Source organism: Aricia agestis, chromosome 11 (assembly GCF_905147365.1).
Source record: "Aricia agestis chromosome 11, ilAriAges1.1, whole genome shotgun sequence".
Lineage (NCBI taxonomy): Eukaryota > Metazoa > Arthropoda > Insecta > Lepidoptera > Lycaenidae > Aricia > Aricia agestis.
In genome coordinates this window covers 5,076,690-5,096,589 of record NC_056416.1, presented here as the reverse complement: position 1 = coordinate 5,096,589, position 19,900 = coordinate 5,076,690, and the positions used below count along the sequence as shown (strand labels likewise).

Genomic DNA, 19,900 nt, shown 5'->3' with positions numbered 1-19,900 from the left:
TGCGAAATTTCATGCACCTACGTTTCCCCATTTTTCGTAAAAAGGGTTACAAAGTTTTTCTCTCACGTATTAATATAACTTTTATAAGTATCTACAGTAAATCGCTTTATGTCGAAATTTTTCCTTGAATTCTTCAAGAACATAATGCTTACTCATAAAAAATATATGTTTTGTTTTTATAGATTGTAGAATTACCTACAAAGTTATCTTAATGCTGGTCGGAAAATTATGCTTCGGATTCTCACTAGGCACACAACTCACTCGATTAGGTAGACTGATCGTGAGTCGAGATATTGTGTTTTTTCTATGTTGTAAACCGTGTGTATTTAGTTACCTATACGTGACCAAAGGGCAAAGCGAATCGTCATGCACCAACGCGCTACAGCCAAAACAATTTCGGTAACTCGACACTTCGTCCCCGAAATGACATGAATCAGGTGTCGTAATCAGGATTTGCTGCTAAGCATATTATGTTGTTTGAACGTACTTGGGTTATGACTTATGTCGCAAGAGGTATTAACTTCGCCTGTGTATATGGTGAGTCGACAGATTGTTAGGGAATATGGGGCAAAAGAAGATCTTTTGAACTAGCGTGGCCCTAGGGCCTAGGCCTAGTCTCGAAGAATACATCTTGAGTCTTGATATACATGATAAAGTTTAAACGCTGTAATGTCGCGCCAACATTAGAAACTTTAATGGCGCGATTTAGGATTAAATATGCAATGTCCAAGAAGTTTGGTAGTGCAGTATTTTTAAGAAGTCCCTAAGCCAGTGCATCTTGTAAAAGTACTGCAGCAAGCAAAAATTTTACTGCTTTTGCGGTTGCAAGATACGTACGAGTGGTAAGTACCTAATCACCGAACCGAAGGCAGTATTTTTTCTACTTTCCTGGTTGAGGCGTTAATGCAGCGATGTTAATAGCTCTCCATATTGTGTTTTATGTAACATAAACTTGGGTAGAAAAAATCAACGAAACCTAACTTATGGCAGCCATATTTGAAATGTGCTTCCTGTGCAAACTATGCTCGGAGGTGTGAGTCAAGATTGTCGGAATTCCACGACTCGGTCACTGCTCCACAGGCTATGTCAACAATGCCATGTATGGCTGGATGTTTACACTAATGCTTAAATATAATATTAACTTAATGCAGGCAAACTAAAATGCAGGCAGCTACGAAAACGTATGGTTCTATATTTTGTTGAGTCCATAATGAACTAATTACATTGTGATTCATGAAAACGTAGGTTCCTTTGGCCTAGGTGCTTCTAGAGATGATTACGTTACGTCTTAAGACATACTTTACGTCTGCAGACATACTTAGTTAAAATTTTCTTTTTCGTGAATTTTCACTCTTTAATATGCCATAGAAAAAAGCTGAGGTACTTATTTATTCATTGAGATATAAGTAGTACTTACATCTCTATGACAATTGGCCCATTTTCAGTGTTCATGCTAATATTGAAGATCACCAAATGCCGTGGATTCCGTAGTACTTTTTAGTTTCACTCTAGTTTTCCTGTAACTTGAAATACTCTGACTCAGTTTTGTCAAGGCTTTCTTATCTTAGCTGATAATGATCAGCTAAGATAAGAAAGCCTTAGATATCAAATTATCTGGTGGGCAGACTATATTGTGTGAAACCATTAGACTGATCACTGTACAGTCTACCTAGTCATAATTACATAGGCTGGATATTCTATATTCTCGTCCTGTAATTCAAGATACTAAATAACAGATCTAACTGTATCAGCAAAATTCCTGATTATAGCACTTTTTGTTTTATAAAAAAATAACGCTCAAGTTTATTATTTACGTTGTTCGTCCACTGGTCAAGAGATGGCGCTTATTCATTTTTAATAAAACCATTATTTTTACGAAATTCACACAAAATGAGGCCACAGCTATATCTGAGTTTTTATTATAATATAATACTAGATGTTGCCCTAACTTCATTCGCACAGATATTCATTTATTCGATGTTCTTTCCAGAAAACAAGAGTCAATACATTATAGAACTTTAATCAAAATAGGTTCAGTGGTAAGAGTTATTAAATGGAAAGTTACAGCAATAATAATAATTACTGTTGGAGCTTTTATTTAAAGCTACAAGTCATCATTAGATTGGTAAGTAATATTATTGTTAGGTAATTACAGAGAATAGTCCATTTCTAAAGGTGGCTTTCCGATCTTTACCGCATCCAACCGCGACCGAGAATAATTTGAATATATATTTCCACTTTGTGACCTAGGTAGGTAGGCTATCCGCTACAGGTTTCCTTTTTACCGACGTTGGTCTAGCGTAGGCTATCCTCTACAGGTTTCCTTTTTACCGACGTTGGTCTAGCGAACCAAGCCGCCGCTGCTATGTAGTGGCATAGAGCAAAATGAAACCTATAGCCTAGGATTCCTAGGACCTATAGGTCATAAAGTGTTTTTTATTTTTATTTTTGTCGGTCGCAGGCGCTTGCGGTATGGATCGGAACGGCACCTTAAACTCTTACAACACTTTTGACGAGCTCCACAGTCGTGAATTAATCTAAGTCTAATCTTAGCTCATTGTTTACTTCCTCTATTAATTTACCTGTGTTGTGCAACGAATTGTGTCATTGTCAACGAAACGTACCATTTGAAAGTACTCGTAACGCCCAAACTTTTTAAGTGCTTTTATAAGAAGCTCTTATACCAGTTAACCGCCGTTAAGTGTCCCCTAGAGGTCCTTTCAGAATCATGTATTTCTTGAGCCAAAAATTAGACCGATTTACATGAAGGCACATAGTATGATGTCGAGTAAACAGGAGGGAAGGACATTGACGTGGGAGAGCCATGCTTCGGCACGAATGGGCCGGCTCGACCGGAGAAATACCACGTCCTCACAGAAAACCGGCGTGAAACAGCGCTTGCGCTGTGTTTCGCCGAGTGAGTAAGTTTATCGGAGGCCGAATCCCCTACCCTATTCCCTTCCCTACCCTCCCCTATTCCCTTCCCTTCCCATCCCTACCCTCCCCTTACCTATTAACCTATTCCCTCTTAAAAGGCCGGCAACGCACCTGCAGCTCTTCTGATGCTGCGAGTGTCCATGGGCGACGGAAGTCGCTTTCCATCAGGTGACCCGTTTGCTCGTTTGCCCCCTTATTTCATAAAAAAAAAAAAAAAAAACAGACTATATCTCTGAAGAATATACACCGGACTATCTCATTTGTAAAATTACTGATTACGAGTTTAGACTTTAGAGATAGCGGGAAATCAAGTGATAGCGAAAATACAATTATGCAAGACCATACAAAAATAATCAAGGTGAGCATGCTTTTTGTTGTTGCATAATTGAATTTTTGATTATCTTCTTTTTATAGTTTAAAATTAGATCGGTCGAGAGTGAAAGTACCTAGCCACGAATAGCGCGGTGTGGGTTGTCTATCACGATGTATATGGAAAGATTCACTTTCCTACTTACATCACTTTGCTTTTAATGGATCGCCCGCATCTTTTAGTTGCAGATGTCCCACGGCAACTAAGTATGGTCAAAAGTATAAAAGTATAAGTCTAAAAATCTTAGGCTAAGGCTTACTTTCTATGAGAGGTTTTTATTTGGGGTCCCATTACCTAAAAAGTTGGAATTGTTCTAAAGAAATACAGAGAGAGCACATTTGATGAAAGTACAAAATATGCGTTAAGATTTCTATGCCTATATTCTACCTACTTAACCTATACCGTATAATCTATATTGTATTTTCTGAGGCATCCATTACACGGTAGGTTTTGCTGTCAGTTTTACCACAGTCATGGCTGTAACTGATGGATAACCTACCGTGTAAGAGCGAGCGATTTACGAAAATCTGGATAGTTTGGTTTTTGCTTCATGCAACCATCAGTCTCGAATTTTGAGTGAGTGTTGTCACATCTGACAAAATTAAAAAACAAATTAGAAACGTATACCTTTGAAAAAATTGACTTTGACTGACATAAAACTGAAGAGAAATGAGTGACCGTCTAATACCATTCGTCAGTCCGTCAGTCACCATCAGTCAAACATAATTCATGATTGACGGAATTGACTGTCGCTTGCATGAGCGTGTAATGGATGCCTAAATGGATATATGGGAAATATACTTTGAAAAAATTGACGCATTTGCACTTTGATCCAGTAACAGAAGAGTAATCTAGTTCGACTCTAGCTACTGTAGAGTAATATTATTATAGTCGTTTTACCCGAGTGGACTCCATTTCAATGGCTTGAGCATTACACCTCCTTCCCTTCCTTCCCATAACACTCTTGCTTGCTAAGTTATAATTGAAATATTTGCTACTTGCTACTTTTCTTATTTTTTATTTTTTGTTCATTCTTGGTTAGGCTAGTTACAGTTCATATTATAGACTACTGTTTTGTATTGCCATGTCAACATCATTTTAACTGTGCTGTGTTTTTTTTTGTTTTTTTTTTCTTGTAATGTAGTGTGGTATAATGTCCAAAGTTCATAAATAAATGTTTTATTTATTATTATTATTACTTACTTGGTATACTACCTACACAGAAAAAGAAAATTATTCATCTAGTACTCTTTCACTCTCCCGTTTTAACGACTGCACTTACCTTTTAAAAGCTATTCCAACTGATCCGAAGTTTCTATTTTTAAATGCAAATAACCTTTGACCTCGTGTGCAAGGCCTTTAATATCGATTACAATACACTGTCGAAAACAAGCCCGAAACATTGTAACTGACAGGACATTAATCTGTCGCATAGACGATCATTTTCAAGTCAAACAGGATAGCCGAAATACATATAAATGTTTTTCTTTGGTAAATACTTTACTTGTTTTAGACATAGGAAATTTTTAACTGAAACTTTTTGAGCAGTTTGGTAGAGTCTGTGTATTATTCTAAATTCAAAGTTGTTCTAAGTTAGCCGCACTGCGTATCATACAAGGCGATAATAAAGATTCCTTAACTCTCATATTCGAAAATATATTCACAACCTTACATAGAAATTCCTCCTTTTTGGAAGTCGGTTAAAAATTAAATATATAATGTAACTTCACGGGCAATGGTAATGAAAATATATTTAACGAGCTTTTGCCCGCGGCTTCGCTCGCGATAAGAAGTATTGTTATATACAAACTTTCATTCCCTATTTTAACCCCTTTGAGGTGGAATTGATCAAAATCCTTTCTTAGCGGAAGCCTACGTCATAATATCTACCTGCATGCCAAATTTCAGCCCGATCGGTCTAGTGGTTTGGGCTGTGCGTTGATAGATCACCATGTCATCTTTGAGTTTTGTATATATCTTTGTCATGTGCGATGCGCTTTAAATTTTATAAATAGACCCAATTTTAACATAATATTGTATATTATAACTATGTATGGTATATTTACAATACTTACACAGTTTCGTATTTCCTTACTTCTAGAAGCAATTAAAACTTTACGGTTGTCGGTGGTTATTCATAGAAATGAGACGTCAGACGTCGATAATGTCGTGTATTTAAAAGATAATTATGTGAAACCCATATTGTGTAACGTTTGTATGACATTGTGGCTCTGTTTTATGGTGTATTCAGTAGGTGACATTGAGACTTATGTTATCTGTAAATAACTGAATGTACGTAATGTACTTAGAATAAGAAAGGTGTTTTTACATGACTACGATGAAGCCAAGAAGCTCTACATATCGACCATTTTTGTACTCATGCATTTCTGGATTTCTATCTGTATTATTGCCTCGTTTCGGCCTCTTTAGTTTTTGGGTTTATACTTAGTTTTTTTTTTTTATGAAATAAGGGGGTAAACGAGCAAACGGGTCACCTGATGAAAAGCAACTTCCGTCGCCCATGGACACTCGCAGCATCAGAAGAGCTGCAAGTGCGTTGCCGGCCTTTTAAGTGGGAATAGGGGAGGGTAAGGAAGGGAAGAGAATAGGGGAGGGTAAGGAAGGGAATAGGGTAGAGGATTGGACCTCCGGTAAACTCACTCACTCGGCGAAACAGCTCAAGCGCTGTTTCACACCGGTTTTCTGTGAGAACGTGGTATTTCTCCGGTCGAGCCGGCCCATTCATGCCGAAGCATGGCTATCCCACGTATAAGCTTCCATTGGTCTCTCTTTATAGGTAACTTAATAAAAAATACTAAGTGTATGTAATATGAAATTACAATTCCGTTCCCTTATTTTGCTATAACGAAATGTACATTGTAGGTATAATTATTAATGTTATTTTGTGAACAAGGTTTATTTTCTAGTCGGACAAGCTTTGTTGTGTGGTGACTTGGCACTGAAACTGCACGAGTTTTCCAACGATCTAGATCCTAGATCAGTCTATAAATATGTAAGATAGCCTACGCCCTACTTTATCACGACTTCCAGCATAATAGTAAGTATATTTTCGAATTGAATTTTTATAAGTTTCAAGTAAACTAGAGCGAATAAGGAGCATTACACACAGCGGATATGTTATGTTTAAAAGACACGTAGTATAAAATAGTACATTAAGCCCCAATTTCACCAACGACTGTTAAAGTTAACGCTCGAATTAGTATCACGTTACCTCTTTCGTTTTTCTTATGAATGAAAGAGAAGACTTGACATTTTAACAAGCTGTTAGCACTAGCAGACGTTGGTGAAATTGGGGCTAAAGCTGTGTGTTGATCATGACGATTTCTATGGAAAGATGTAATGAGATTTATAGTGCTATAATATACATTTTTACGTTAAAGCTGCTGTGTGTGGAGCACCTAAAGCTCAATCGGGTCAAAGCAGTAAAAGAAGCATTAAAATGTTTTACTGATAGGACATGCTTTGTTGTCCGAAAATGTTAACTTTACTACTACTTTCACCATGTAAACTGATAGCCAAAACTTCCTTTATGACTTTTCCCAAGACTTTTATGCATTTCCCCTCTTTAAAAAAAGGTTTTCAGGTACGATTCTAATCTATATATTGTTTTGCTTGTTCAGAGAGTATATTTAAAGTCCATTTTTTTACCTTTATTTATCAATAAAAAATTATAAAATTCCATAAGTACTAATATTATAAATGCGAAAGTGTGTCTGTCTGTTACCTCTTCACGCCCAAACCTCTGAACCGATTTTGCTGAAATTCGGCATGGAGATACTTTGAGACCCGAGAAAGGACATAATATACTTTTTATCCCGAAAAAATGTACGGTTCCCGCGCGATAAACGAATTTTGGCTCAACGGAGTTGCGGGCGTCATCTAGTTAGCAATATTAGTATAACTTAGTAATTAAACAGCTAAGTACGTGTAGTGTACATAGTTTTGACCTTGGTAGAACAAGAGTAGTAATTATTAATCTGATTATACTAGTAGCAATTGTTGGGTGTTTTGTTTTAAAATTAAATAAATGACTATGGAAAAGCTAGAGTTCATAGTTTTGTTTTAGCTCTACGCATAGTCTACCGTCGTAGTCGCTCGACTCTACAAAACTAAAAATGTTAATGATAAAAAGAACTATAAGCTTAACTGAATCTGCATCGAAATCAGTCCGACGCTGTTGAGCTCCATATTTAAAATATAGTGGAAATAGTGCGAGAGTGTTTCATTAATGTTGCCATATGAATATGCCAAACTTTACCCCCCTGTTTTAATCTCAAGTAAAAACAAAAACTCAACATTCGCCAAAATGTTACGCAAAGTATAACTCGATATTGGGACAGGAAAGCAAGATTTATAGATCGTGGCGCCGCTCCATTTCACAGATTTCTCCCTCTGAAAACATACTTTAATATTTTATGTCCTGTCCGTCCCCTTCTTACGTTAAAGACTCAGATGGCAAAATAAGTTGTATTCTCGTGATGTTCTGCCATCATTTGTTACCGAACAGGGCTAGGGCCTAGGGCCTATACAATTTTATATCGCTAGGCGCCTCGTCTCCTTTTGTTTCGGAATAAACTAATCCTTACTCCTTAGCCTGTTTCTTATGTTCTTTTATTTCCGACAATATTTCTAATCTACTTTTCCTATGTTTTTTTTTTATGAAATAAGGGGGCAAACTAGCAAACGGGTCACCTGATGGAAAGCAACTTCCGTCGCCCATGGACACTCGCAGCATCAGAAGAGCTGCAAGTGCGTTGCCGGCCTTTTAAGAGGGAATAGGGTAATAGAGGAGGGTAGGGAAGGGAAGGGAAGGGAATAGTTGAGGGTAGGGAAGGGAATAGGGTAGGGGTTAGGGGATTGGGCCTCCGGTAAACTCACTCACTCGGCGAAACACAGCGCAAGCGCAGTTTCACGCCGGTTTTCTGTGAGAACGTGGTATTTCTCCGGTCGAGCCGGCCCATTCGTGCCGAAGCAGCCATGCTTCGGCACGAATGGGCCGGCTCCCACGTATAAATGTTCGATGCTTTTATCAATAATGTTCGTACTGAGTACTATGATTAATCTTTTGATAATAAAATAGTTTGCGATTTAGATCAACGTGTTATTGTTGATATCAATAGTAACTGATACATTACTGTTGATAGTACGTGACACATTTTCAATTACTTTATCATTACATGTTTTCTTTGAAATGCTTTCATTGTCTGATAGTAGGTTGTAGCGGTCTTTTACAAGTAAAACGTATCCTTGTTTGATAAAAGAACACTTTGAAACTATAGTACTCTTTACAGAAGAAAGATTAAGGAATAAATGCTGAGTTTAATTTAGGTAAAAATTGTTACTAGAAGTTATAGCTCAGGAAATCGACGAGACGCTTCGAGAAAAGTCTGGTAGTGCTTGGATTTCGTACGGCTTGTCTAGGCGGAGACACTATGCACTGTATGCGGCCAAATGTAGACAAATACGAAAGTGCAGCTGCACCAGTTTTCAATAAGTGACTACGCCTCACCCCTAGGCCCTAAACAATGATTTTAATTACAAAGAAATTTTAGAACTCAACCTAAAGAAAATTATCAGATATTAGGAATCTATTCTTCATTTTCCTTATTGCGTTTAAACCGGACTCTACCTAATAAGTAGAGCAGAAGCTCCGTCTAGATTATACGAAAACAGCAATGATGCTCCTGTAGTATCGAAAAAGCCGGCGCGAGTTTGGCAGTAGCGACCGCCGACCGGCCGGCAGTATTCTAGCGACCCGCGACCGACACGCACGCACGTAACAAGAATATTATCACCCTTTTTTAAAAGTCGGCTAAACAGGATTTACTTATAAAAAAAAGGATGCCGGTGGAAACAAAAATTAGTTTTTCCGGTGAGTCAATTTTTTTTTTTGGATTTATTTTTCGTGTTCTTTTGGTATTTGAATTTTTTATTGCGTATGTATGGAATATTAATATGTGAAGTGAAATTTTAATGGGCATTGTTTAAGCACTTATCGCTCCCTGTGCAACACATTAACGCTATTACCAAAGTGCTAAAGCGTAGGGCTAGTTGGTGGTAATTAAATTTCCTTTCTGTTGTGAGAATCTATTAAAATAGAACTAAGCATCCTTTGAGTACTAGCCACTAAACTACATTATTATCATTAAGATAGATTCAAAATAAAATCAAAATATGGAAAATAAAAAAATTATGTAGAGCTAATAACAAGTCAAAGCGGTTTGATCGTTGAAACAGGAAAATTGAAGAAATATTTATTTTTAGGCGCAGTATCCGTTTTTATTGGTCTTGTAAAGTATATTAAATGTCATTTCAAAAATGCACATTGTTATTGATATAGAGAAGTTAGTCTTTCGGCAGAATTTAAAAAAAAAAACGTGTCAGGTATAATAATTTTCGATAATTTAATTCAACATTTTCTTATTTAATCAGACAGACAGGTAGACATTTTGAAATTATAAACATTATAAGGGTTTATTTGTGCAGTTAGAGCTAACAAGAAATCCTATACATTTAACATTATCGTATTAAGGTAAACAGTTCTTGTTGCAATTGTCGTTATTGTGTCTAGCTAGTTATTCTGAATCGAGAGCATTATGTATAAATTATATTAGTGGCCTTATGTAATGTCATAAGGATATAACAATAAGCTTACCTAATAATGCCTGACGCTTAGTTATTTATTTTTAAACATAGTCTAATATACTGAATGTTAGAACTTGGTTTCACTAGAAATTAGTTTCAAGATTTTGTTTGGGTAACTTTATCAGCCCGTGCTTATTTCTTTGAAGATTCTTTCATTTAAAATTTCAAGTAAACCACAAGTGAAATTTCAGTATAAATAACAATTCATACTGAAAGAATACCTGTCTATACCAGACAAGATAGAGCCATAATAAAAATATTGAACAAAGAAATGATGAAAATTATTCCACCATAAAAGAAAATAGCGATCCAAATATTTGTGCTCACGGAGGGGGAAGCACATAAAATTGATGTTGACAAATAACGCCAATTTGTTGGGGATCTCTATCTCCGTGGGCGAAGCAATGAGGCCTAATTTCTACTCAAGGTCAGATGTAATAGGCCAAATTTTAATTTTACTACTAGCCATATCCTATTGGGGATCTCCAGGACTTCCCCGAGTGGTTTTATGACAGGAAATACGATAATTTCTGGAAGATCTTGTGGTTTGTAGAAACGTTTTGTTAGATATAATAGCCCAAATTTAAATATTTTTAATAGGATATGCTTAGGACCAAAACTTCTGCCTCCTAGTTGGTTTACGATAGGATATTTGCTTATTTCTCAAAGATATTACAATATCTTTGAGAAATAGTTAAAGGACGTTTACGTCTGCAAGTTACAACTTGTAGACGTAAACGTCCTTTAACTATTTGTTTTTCTAGATCTGTCATATTAAATGCATTAAATAAGAACCTTCAAATTGTAGTCAAGGAAGTAAGTATGATTATTTCTGGCAGATATTGCGAATTTGTATAGGTCTACCAGAATCTGATGGCAAATTTTGATGGCAGATTTTCAAAAAATATCCTTGATCATTAGATAAATTTTTATATTTGCATGTTTAACACACAGAATAAGCCGCTATAAGGAAAAAAGGATCAAAATGTTTTATTCTAATTACCCCGGTATTGCTAGAGTTAATTTATTTTCTCACTTTTTGGCATCAGATTCTGGTAGACCTATACTATGTATTATTTTTTCTACATCTGACAATTTTACTGCATAAACCTTCAAAATACAGCCTACATAAGAACTGCAAGGAAGGAAGGCAAATCCTTATCCAGCAGCTAATTTACTCTAGTAACAAACATCCAAAGTTCCTCATCAAAAGGCTTCAGCGGTTCAACGTTTAATGTTCGCCCGCTCCCTGCGGCACCCCTGTCCCGGGTCCCGGCACTCAACCCCCTTTTAATCAATATCTCCCGTCCTCTTTAAAATTGTATCCCACTTCAACGTTGCATGTTAAAGCGCACTGAAGAAAGTTTAATATTTATCTCTACGTGTTTTAATCGTCGTTTTCAGCACTCGTTGGTTTTATTTTAAGAATCATTCATAGTAATTTCAGTGTATTAGAATCTCTTATATTATAAAAAAGTAAATCGACGTGATGTCTTATGCTACTAACGCTGTTAAGCTCTGTAAGGAGGAAAGAGAGTAGAAAATCTTTTCGGTCGTGTTTTTCACTAAAACTCTTGCGTTTAAAGAATGTAACTAATGAATTGAGCATTAGTTATTTCTTCGTAAATAAAATTCAGTAGTCTATAAAACTATAACACGTCTCGTTCTATTGACGATTTAAGCGTCTTGTTAAAAGAAAACTTCTTTCCTTTTACTTATTTTGGCCGTGTTTTTCAGCGAGATAAGTTCTTTGAGTTAATGTTTTATCATTTATCAATATTTTAGACACTTTGTACACATCGTATAATCCGTGATGTGTATAGATGTTTCATGTCCAGTGAGGAAGAAAGTAAATGTTTATCTTTCTCCGTATTTCGGTCATGTTATTTTTAACCCCCGACAAAAAAGAGGGGTGTTATAAGTTTGACGTGTCTGTCTGTCGGTCTGTCTGTCTGTCTGTCTGTCTGTCTGTTTGTCTGTCTGTCTGTCTGTCTGTCTGTCTGTGGCATCGTAGCATCCAAACGGGTGGACCGATTTTGATCTAGTTTTTTTTCTTTGAAAGCTGACTTAACTGAGAGTGTTCTTAGCTATAGTTCATCATCATCAGCCTGCTCCGTGCTGAAAAATCGGGGTTCATCTGGTTCGTGAAGGGCCGATTAGCAACTTGTAGTCGTTTGGTAGGCTTTATTGCATTCTATTTCGTGACATTTATGAATATTTACACATTAATGGAAAGTTGACCCGGTGCTACAGCATCACCTGGTAATCAATAGGATACCCAACTCCTCACCAATTTAGAGCAATGGTTTCGTGTTTGGGCTCATTTTGATTGCGACAACTAGTAAGACGTAGATAACCAATAAATTTTTGCACGCTGCTGCTGAAGCATTACCTGGATTCTATATGAGCCGAGCTCCATATTATGAACCCAAAGTGGAGGTTTCATGTTTGGACTCATATTGACGGCCTCATCCAAAAGGACACTCCTAGATGGTATTCATTGGGATATAATATTATAATCCTGTTGATAGGAATTATTCTGCACTATAACCAACACAAGTTTAAAAAGCATGAAATAAAATTAAATTAAGAAATTTAAAAAAAACCCCCGCCAAACAACTTTAAAAAGTAATGAAATAATATATTTTACTGACTTTAAGTTTAAATAATTCCTAAGTGTAAAGTGATATTTTAGTACATAATTGTTGTCAAGGTGTGTCGGGGGACCGCTAAATATGTAGATTTTTGATTTCACATAACATTATAGTTTAAGGGTCAGTTCACAGCGAACCGAATCGAGATAATCAGTGACATGGCGATACAAAATGCAAAAGACACTGTTGGCGGTCCCCCGACACACCGTGACAACAATTATGGACTAAAATATCACACACTTAGGAATTATTTAAACTTAAAGTCACTAAAATATATTATTTCATTACTTTTTAAAGTTGTTTGGCGGGGTTTTTTTTAAATTTCTTAATTTAATTTTTCTCGATTTGTTTTGATTACTTTTAGCGTCTGTTTATATTGCACCTACACATTTTTCAGCGCATTAGTAACTACAATATTATCTATTTGCATCTACAGACGTAGTTGTAAAGACTAACCTAACTACTTAGTTGTTTACGTCTAACTGCATGTTAACCTTGTGAAGAACCACGATTGTAGAACAATAACTGTGATTAGTATTATCTGCAACAATGCGGCATCATGTGATGATGCCGGCAAAACCACGTTAGAATTTCTTAGAAGATTCTTCGACAGACATTCTGATTTTCTTGCCTACTAAAATGTTTGATGTTCCCTCTTCTGTTCCCTACTCCTGATGTTCCCTAAATGTGATTTATTCGTCGTTGCGATAAAAGTCTCATAATATACTTTGAATTTTTATCACCAGTAGTAGGCATTAATGGCCATATTTTTAATAAAAATCCAAAATTTCTTGATATTATTGTAATTTTGCGACTATTAACAATGTTTCTACCGTGTCATTGTTCCACGCTTATTATCGTGACCTTCTGCCCTTGAAATACATAGTCTTGTGTATAGTCTTAATGTTAGACAAGTTCGCACATCAAAGAAAGTTGATGGATTCGTGCAAGGTGAAATTCGTTACTACGTTCACCTTTAACGCACATTACTAGGCACAATCACGCTATCCATATCCATGCTAATATTATAAATGCGAATGTGTGCCTATTTGTGCCCTCTTCACGCCCAAACCACTGGACCGATTTTGCTGAAATTTGGTATGGAGACACTTTAAGTCCCAGGAAAGGACGTAGGATACTTTTAATTCCAGAAAAAGGTACGGTTCCCGCGCGATGAACGTAGTTTAGCGCAACGGAGTTGCGAGCGTCACGCTTTACTTGAACTTGCATAAAAACATCGTCTACAACCGGAATATGACTGTCGATCACCAATTTGCAATTTGTCAGATTTTTTTAACGTACATCCGTCATGCCTTGAGTATTTTAATACTGTCTGATTAGATTTTATTAGTTTCCTTTCTACGTAATTGTTTTATGATTGCGGTTTCAAGTTTTATTTGTCTAATTTTAAGTCTTTATTATTTTCTAGATTAGCTATTTCACCACTATAATCTTGACCCCCAAAACATGTCAGGTATTATTAATTGACCAATCCAGTTTTTGGAAATGTTTTTTGTTTTGTGTTGCAATATTATTAAATTTGGTAGATAATTTTGTAGTTGTTTTTTTTTTTTATAATTTAAACAAGCACGAATTTTATGTGAATAAATATTTTTACTTGATATAATTTATTAGCTTTTGTTCTCTCGGATAATTTAATGTTGTGGGAATGAAAATTTGAAAAGGCGCAATTAAGTATTTTCCTACGTTTACGTTCGAGCCGGGGGTGATAGAGATCGTTACGGCCTCGAGGTCAAGTTTATAACCTTCACATGTACCAAGGATTTTTGTTTGGCCTGTTACGTAAAGCCCATCATCATTATTATCATCCTAAAGAAGTGCAACAGCAAATTTCCAACGCATCACAAAGAATTCAGTAGGTAGTTCATTGCAAAAGGACGAAAAAAACTTGAAATCAACACATCAGACTTGTAGTTTTTCAGTATCAAAGCTTTTAAACGCTACTCTCACATTTCTTTCTTTTCTCACATTTCCTTTTTTTGCGATACAAGCAAATACGAACGAACTCGCATCTTTTGTTGGGCAACGTAGCTTTGAGTCCAAGTGGTTGTATGTGCCCATTGAACCCGCCTTCCTCTTACGCACAGTACCTTTCTGTGCCTTTGTAGTACACTCGCTCAGCTCCCAACGTGAGAGCTCTTTGTCAAAGCAAAAAGTAAAAAGCAGGGAGTAAATGTTTCGAGTGAAAAATTGGATAAATCAGGGATTTTGCAACGCTAAGAAGACTTTAAAATGGAAAGTTAAGCTGCTAATATTTCGTATAAACAAAACTGCATTTTACTCAAGCATGCTTTTCTATTGTTGACCTTAGTATTTTTGTCTTAAATGTAGATCGGTTTAGAATATTGATTGTTTTGTCTATATTAGCTCATCAAACTTGGATAGCTTAGACGGACTTGCCCTTAGGCCAATTTGCATTAAAGCTTATTCTGGGTTACCCTTTTCGTTCTTCGTATGTATGGAAGAGGAAGCATGGCATGTTACCAAGATTAGCGGTTACTCCGATTGGCGTAAGCCTAAGTCAACAGTAAACATTGCCATGAACCCCCATCCTCATCCCACATGCGCGTCTCGCGTCGGAATCGCTCAATTACGACACCGGTGACGCGTGGTGCTACTGCTGAACAGGTGTAAACTGTGACAGTACGTGATCAACTTACAGAACATTTAGGGCTACCACCAGCTTGATCTATACCAAACTGTCAGTAGCCCTGAATGTTCCTACGTAATGAATGACAGAAGCCATGTAGGTAAATGCATAATTTCGCCAGCACTGGATGGAGATAAACTCTGAAGTTTGTGGTCACAATGCTAATGTGCATAATGCAAGTCAGGGCTACCACTTACCAGCTACTGTTTGGTATATTTAGATATTATGGAGCCATTACCCATTAGTAAACGCGTGAATCGTAATAATGCTATGTAGGATTTAGAGGCGAAGCATTCTGCCGCGACTGGAGAAAGATAAACTTTCAGTTCTCAATGCTAAAGTATGAGTTATATTCTTAAGATTGACGTAAACACGAGGATCCTTGGCTGGCAACCCTGAAGTAAGCTTGATTGATGACTTAAGATTAAGTTCAGTCATGTCGCCTACGGCCAACTTGTTTTCCTGGGACAGTTTTCCTGGCATTGATGCTGTCCATCTTTTCATTGACCGAAGATAAATGGTCCTTTTTGTTGGCCGCGTTTTTGACTTACTTTGACAAGTTTTCAGCATACTCATTGTATGTACAGACTGTAACAAATTACTCGTGTCAAAAAGTTTTATAATGCCTGCTAGAATTTTTCAGAAGTGTTACCTATGTTTTTTTGTACGAAAATATATTCCGATACATTACTAATTTATATGATTGAGGTCGTAATAACTACATAGCACGCTATGTTCATTGTTAGGTAACAGTATTTAAATAGCGCTGTATAATTGGAAGCGGACTGTCTCGAATCGATCGGTCTAAGCTGAGTCTAGGTTTCTTAGACGGTAGGATGATTGATGATGATAACATTACAAGTTACAACGTCGTCAAAGTGTTTACCTGTTGTGTATTGAATGCCATACCAGCAAAATAGTCTTGGTAGCTTTTCATGTTTAAAGGAATGTTTCATTTTAGGCTGCTGGCTCGAATTTCAAATTTTGGGTTAGATAGGGTCAGATAAAGGTTGGCTTTGATGTAACTAGCGCCCTAAAATTTGAATCCTAATTAAATTAATCTGACAATGAATTCTGATGATGTTCTTTTTTTCTGACACAAGCAGAGCCTCTAACATCCTTGTCTTGAAGTTTCTTATTTTAAAGTAGGTCTTGCGTATTTGCCAATGAATTACATATAGTTGAAATAGTTTTCGGAGCATACAGTCAACATTGTAAGCGCTGGTGACCAGCGTCACCATTCAATCCGCGAATTGTCACCTTGGGCTGCGGCTACGGTTACAGCGCGAAGCGCCCACGTCCCCTGGAGCGTGTCACTCCGCAGTCCGCACCGAATATCTCAATCGTATCGATTTACATGAGAATTGCGCATAGGTTGTTTGCAACATATTATCTATCCATACTTCTAACTTGTATAGAACTCAGAGGTGGAGGACTGACTGACTGACTGACTGACATAGTGATCTATCAACGCACAACCCAAACCATTGGACGGATCGGGATGAAATGTGGCGTTCAGGTAGATGTTGACGTAGGCATCCGCTAGTTAAGGATTTTGATCAATTCTACCCCAAAGGGATAAGATAGAGGATGAAAGTTTGTATGAAACTTTGTCAATAATTTTAAACCGATTGGGCTTAGAATTTGATACCTAATTAATAATAATACTTCTAAACGCGAGCACAGCCGCGGGCATAAGCTATAATATTATAAATGCGGAAGTGTGTCTGTCTGTCTGTATGTCTGTTACCTCTTCACACCGAAACCGCTGAACCGATTTTGCTGAAATTTGGCATGGAGATACTTTGAGTCGTTTCTGTCCGTCGTCACCACTTTACGCCGCTGAACCGACGCGATGTCTTTAGGTGTGAGATACTTTGAGCCCCAAAAATTTATTTAAGGTATTTTTAAAGAACTAATCGTCAACTGACATGTAGGTAGCAGATCAAATCACATTTTGTTTTCGAACTTCGCCGACGAAAATCGAATGCGTCTTTGCTAAGCGTCCTAGTTTGTAGGAAATTAAATCACAATTCAGAGGTCCAAGACAAAAATAGTATCCGTAGGATGTAACTCGTAGTTGTCTCAGGTTGCCATTCGGGCGAAGGAAGTCCAATAACAAGGAAGCCCATGCGTAGGATACCCATAACAGCCATCCCGTTTCCTCGCCCATAGACTATAGAGCTGACAGCTAATATGGCGGCAAATCATTGTCTGTTTACAACTAATTAAAAAAATATATTTTAAAAATAGAACATCAAAAGTAAATGCTTAACTTTTTCTGTAAAGATTAGTTAAGAGCGAAGCGGTTTCTTACATCCGTTTTTACATACGGCGATGTAAAGATGCATTCAGTGGTTTTCAGAACGCTCTTTTGAGTTTAATATAGCTTTTCACGAAAGTGGGTTACTTGTTCCCTTTGATTTTTTTATTTCTATAGATCTCTTTTCAGTACTAGAATTTAATTCGCGAGTATATCAGTAAAAGTTATATTCAATTTTGTTGTGGTAACTATAAATTGTACAAAGACTGTAAGGTAATTATTTTGTTTTTAGGGTTCCGTACCTCAAAAGGAAAAAACGGAACCCTTATAGGATCACTTTGTTGTCCGTCTGTCCGTCCGTCCGTCTGTCAAGACCCTTTTTCTCAGGAACGCGTGGAGGTATGAAGCTGAAATTTATATCAATTACTCAGGTCTACTGTCCCTTGAAGCTGTGAAAAAATCAAACTTCTAAGCCAACGCAATCAAAAGATACAGCCGTTTATGCCGCAAATTTTCGACACTTGCAAGGGAATCAAAACCTACAGGGTGCTTCCCGTGAACTCAGAATCTTGAAATTTGGTACGAAGCAACGTCTTATAGCATAGATAAAGGAAAAATTACGAAAACCATAAATTTTTAGTTACATCACATAATATATATTTTTTTTATAATTTTAAACTTACTACCCATTTCCTCATAAACGCGTAGAGGTATTAAATTGAAATTCATACCAAATACTCAGGTCTATAATACCTTTAAGCTGTAACAAAATCAAACTTCTATGTCAACGCAATCAAAAGAAACAGCAATTTAAGCTGCATATTTTGAAACTCGCAAGTACTCGCAAGGGAATCAAAACCTAAAGGGTACTTCCAGTCGACCTAGAATCTTGAAATTTGGCATGAAGCAACGTTTTATAGCACACATAAAGGAAAAATTCCGAAAACCTTAAATTTTTAGTTACATTACAAAATATATATTTTTTAATAAATATAAACTTATTACTTTTTTCCTCATGAACGCGTAGAGCTATCAAGTTGAAATTCCATCTTTCCCCATTGTAATGTTATGAATTTCATTTTGCAATAAAAATACCATAGTTATGACTCGATTGTCGTAATGAACGAACTTTGTAAACCTTGCAGGTTTGTACGGAACCCTCGGTGCGCGAGTCCGACTCGCACTTGGCCGGTTTTTTTGTAATTCCCTCAGAAACAATGCAACAATACTATGTTATTTCATTAGATACCATTATGTGAGCTAGACCACAATTTACAGCACGCTTGAATCACGAATGCTCTTATCAGTCTTAACTATCTTTGATAACACTATTTTTGTTTTACAATAATAAATAATAATGTTTTGTATCGAAACATACACGTAAATTGAAGATTATTATTTAACGTTACGATTAACTCATATTATGAACTGTGATTAATGGCAGAGTAGACAGAATGATAGAGTATGCCGACTTAGAACTGATGTTGAAATTTTTAAATTTGACGTATTATGACGAAAATCGTCGCTAGGGTTGTTAACTTGTTACCTACGAATTTAAAACTATGACATATTCGATGGACGTGTTCCTCTTTGGTCGTATTGTTTGTGTTTTGGCACATGCGATTAAAATTGTCAGAATCCAATTTTGAAATCTTTATTTTAAATATTTAACAATAAATTATATCAGCCAGCGCGAGGCACAATCCGTTCATAATCCTAGTGAAACCCGACGAATTTGACAGATATTGAAACCTGTCCGTTTCTTTGCAGTCGAACTACTGGTAGTTATGTCTATTGTGTTAATGGCATGACACTTTTTTTTTTACGGAAGTTCCTAAAAAAACTGAGAAATCTGGCATACATTTTCACCAACTAATAGCAGACTGCTGTTAGCGATACGATGTAGCGTCATAGAATGTGTTATGTGATTGTGAATATTCATACTATCATAGTTTCATAGTAGATAATATTATGGTAATTTAAACGAATTCAAATGTATTATTTAAATAATATAACATTATATCTGTTACATCAACATAATTATTTAAAAACAGTTATAAAATAATAAATGTTAAACACGCAAAGAGTTTTCTACACCTGGTAAAAAGTTACTTTTAAATTTCTCATTTAAGGTTTTGTTGGTTACGAGAAAGGCTTTTGCAAAGAAAATTACTTTATAATATAAGGTAATAGTGAGCGAGTGTCAAAGTAGCAAACTATCTACATTAACGTTAGTATGCTGTTTCATCTGCCATTAGTGCAGTGGGCATTCACTATTCCCAACGATTTTATATTTATTTTGAGCGTGACGAGCAAAATTCACTTAAAATATCTAATAC

The 19,900-nt window shown here is 36.4% G+C and overlaps 1 protein-coding gene across 12 annotated transcripts in view; it reads left to right on the top strand.

Annotated features, from left to right (window-relative positions):
* Positions 1 to 19,900, top strand: part of LOC121731629 (CAP-Gly domain-containing linker protein 2) — a 72,943-nt gene that overhangs the window by 19,496 nt on the left and 33,547 nt on the right. For 3 of the 12 annotated variants that reach the window (XM_042121171.1, XM_042121170.1, XM_042121167.1), the window contains exon 1: positions 9,056 to 9,200. The exons of the other annotated variants lie outside the window; for them this stretch is intronic. In XM_042121171.1, coding sequence (XP_041977105.1) covers positions 9,170 to 9,200 — 31 coding nt within the window. In that variant the 5' untranslated portion in view covers positions 9,056 to 9,169. Of the gene's footprint in view, positions 1 to 9,055; positions 9,201 to 19,900 lie in introns of those variants that run through there. 12 annotated transcript variants of the gene reach the window in all.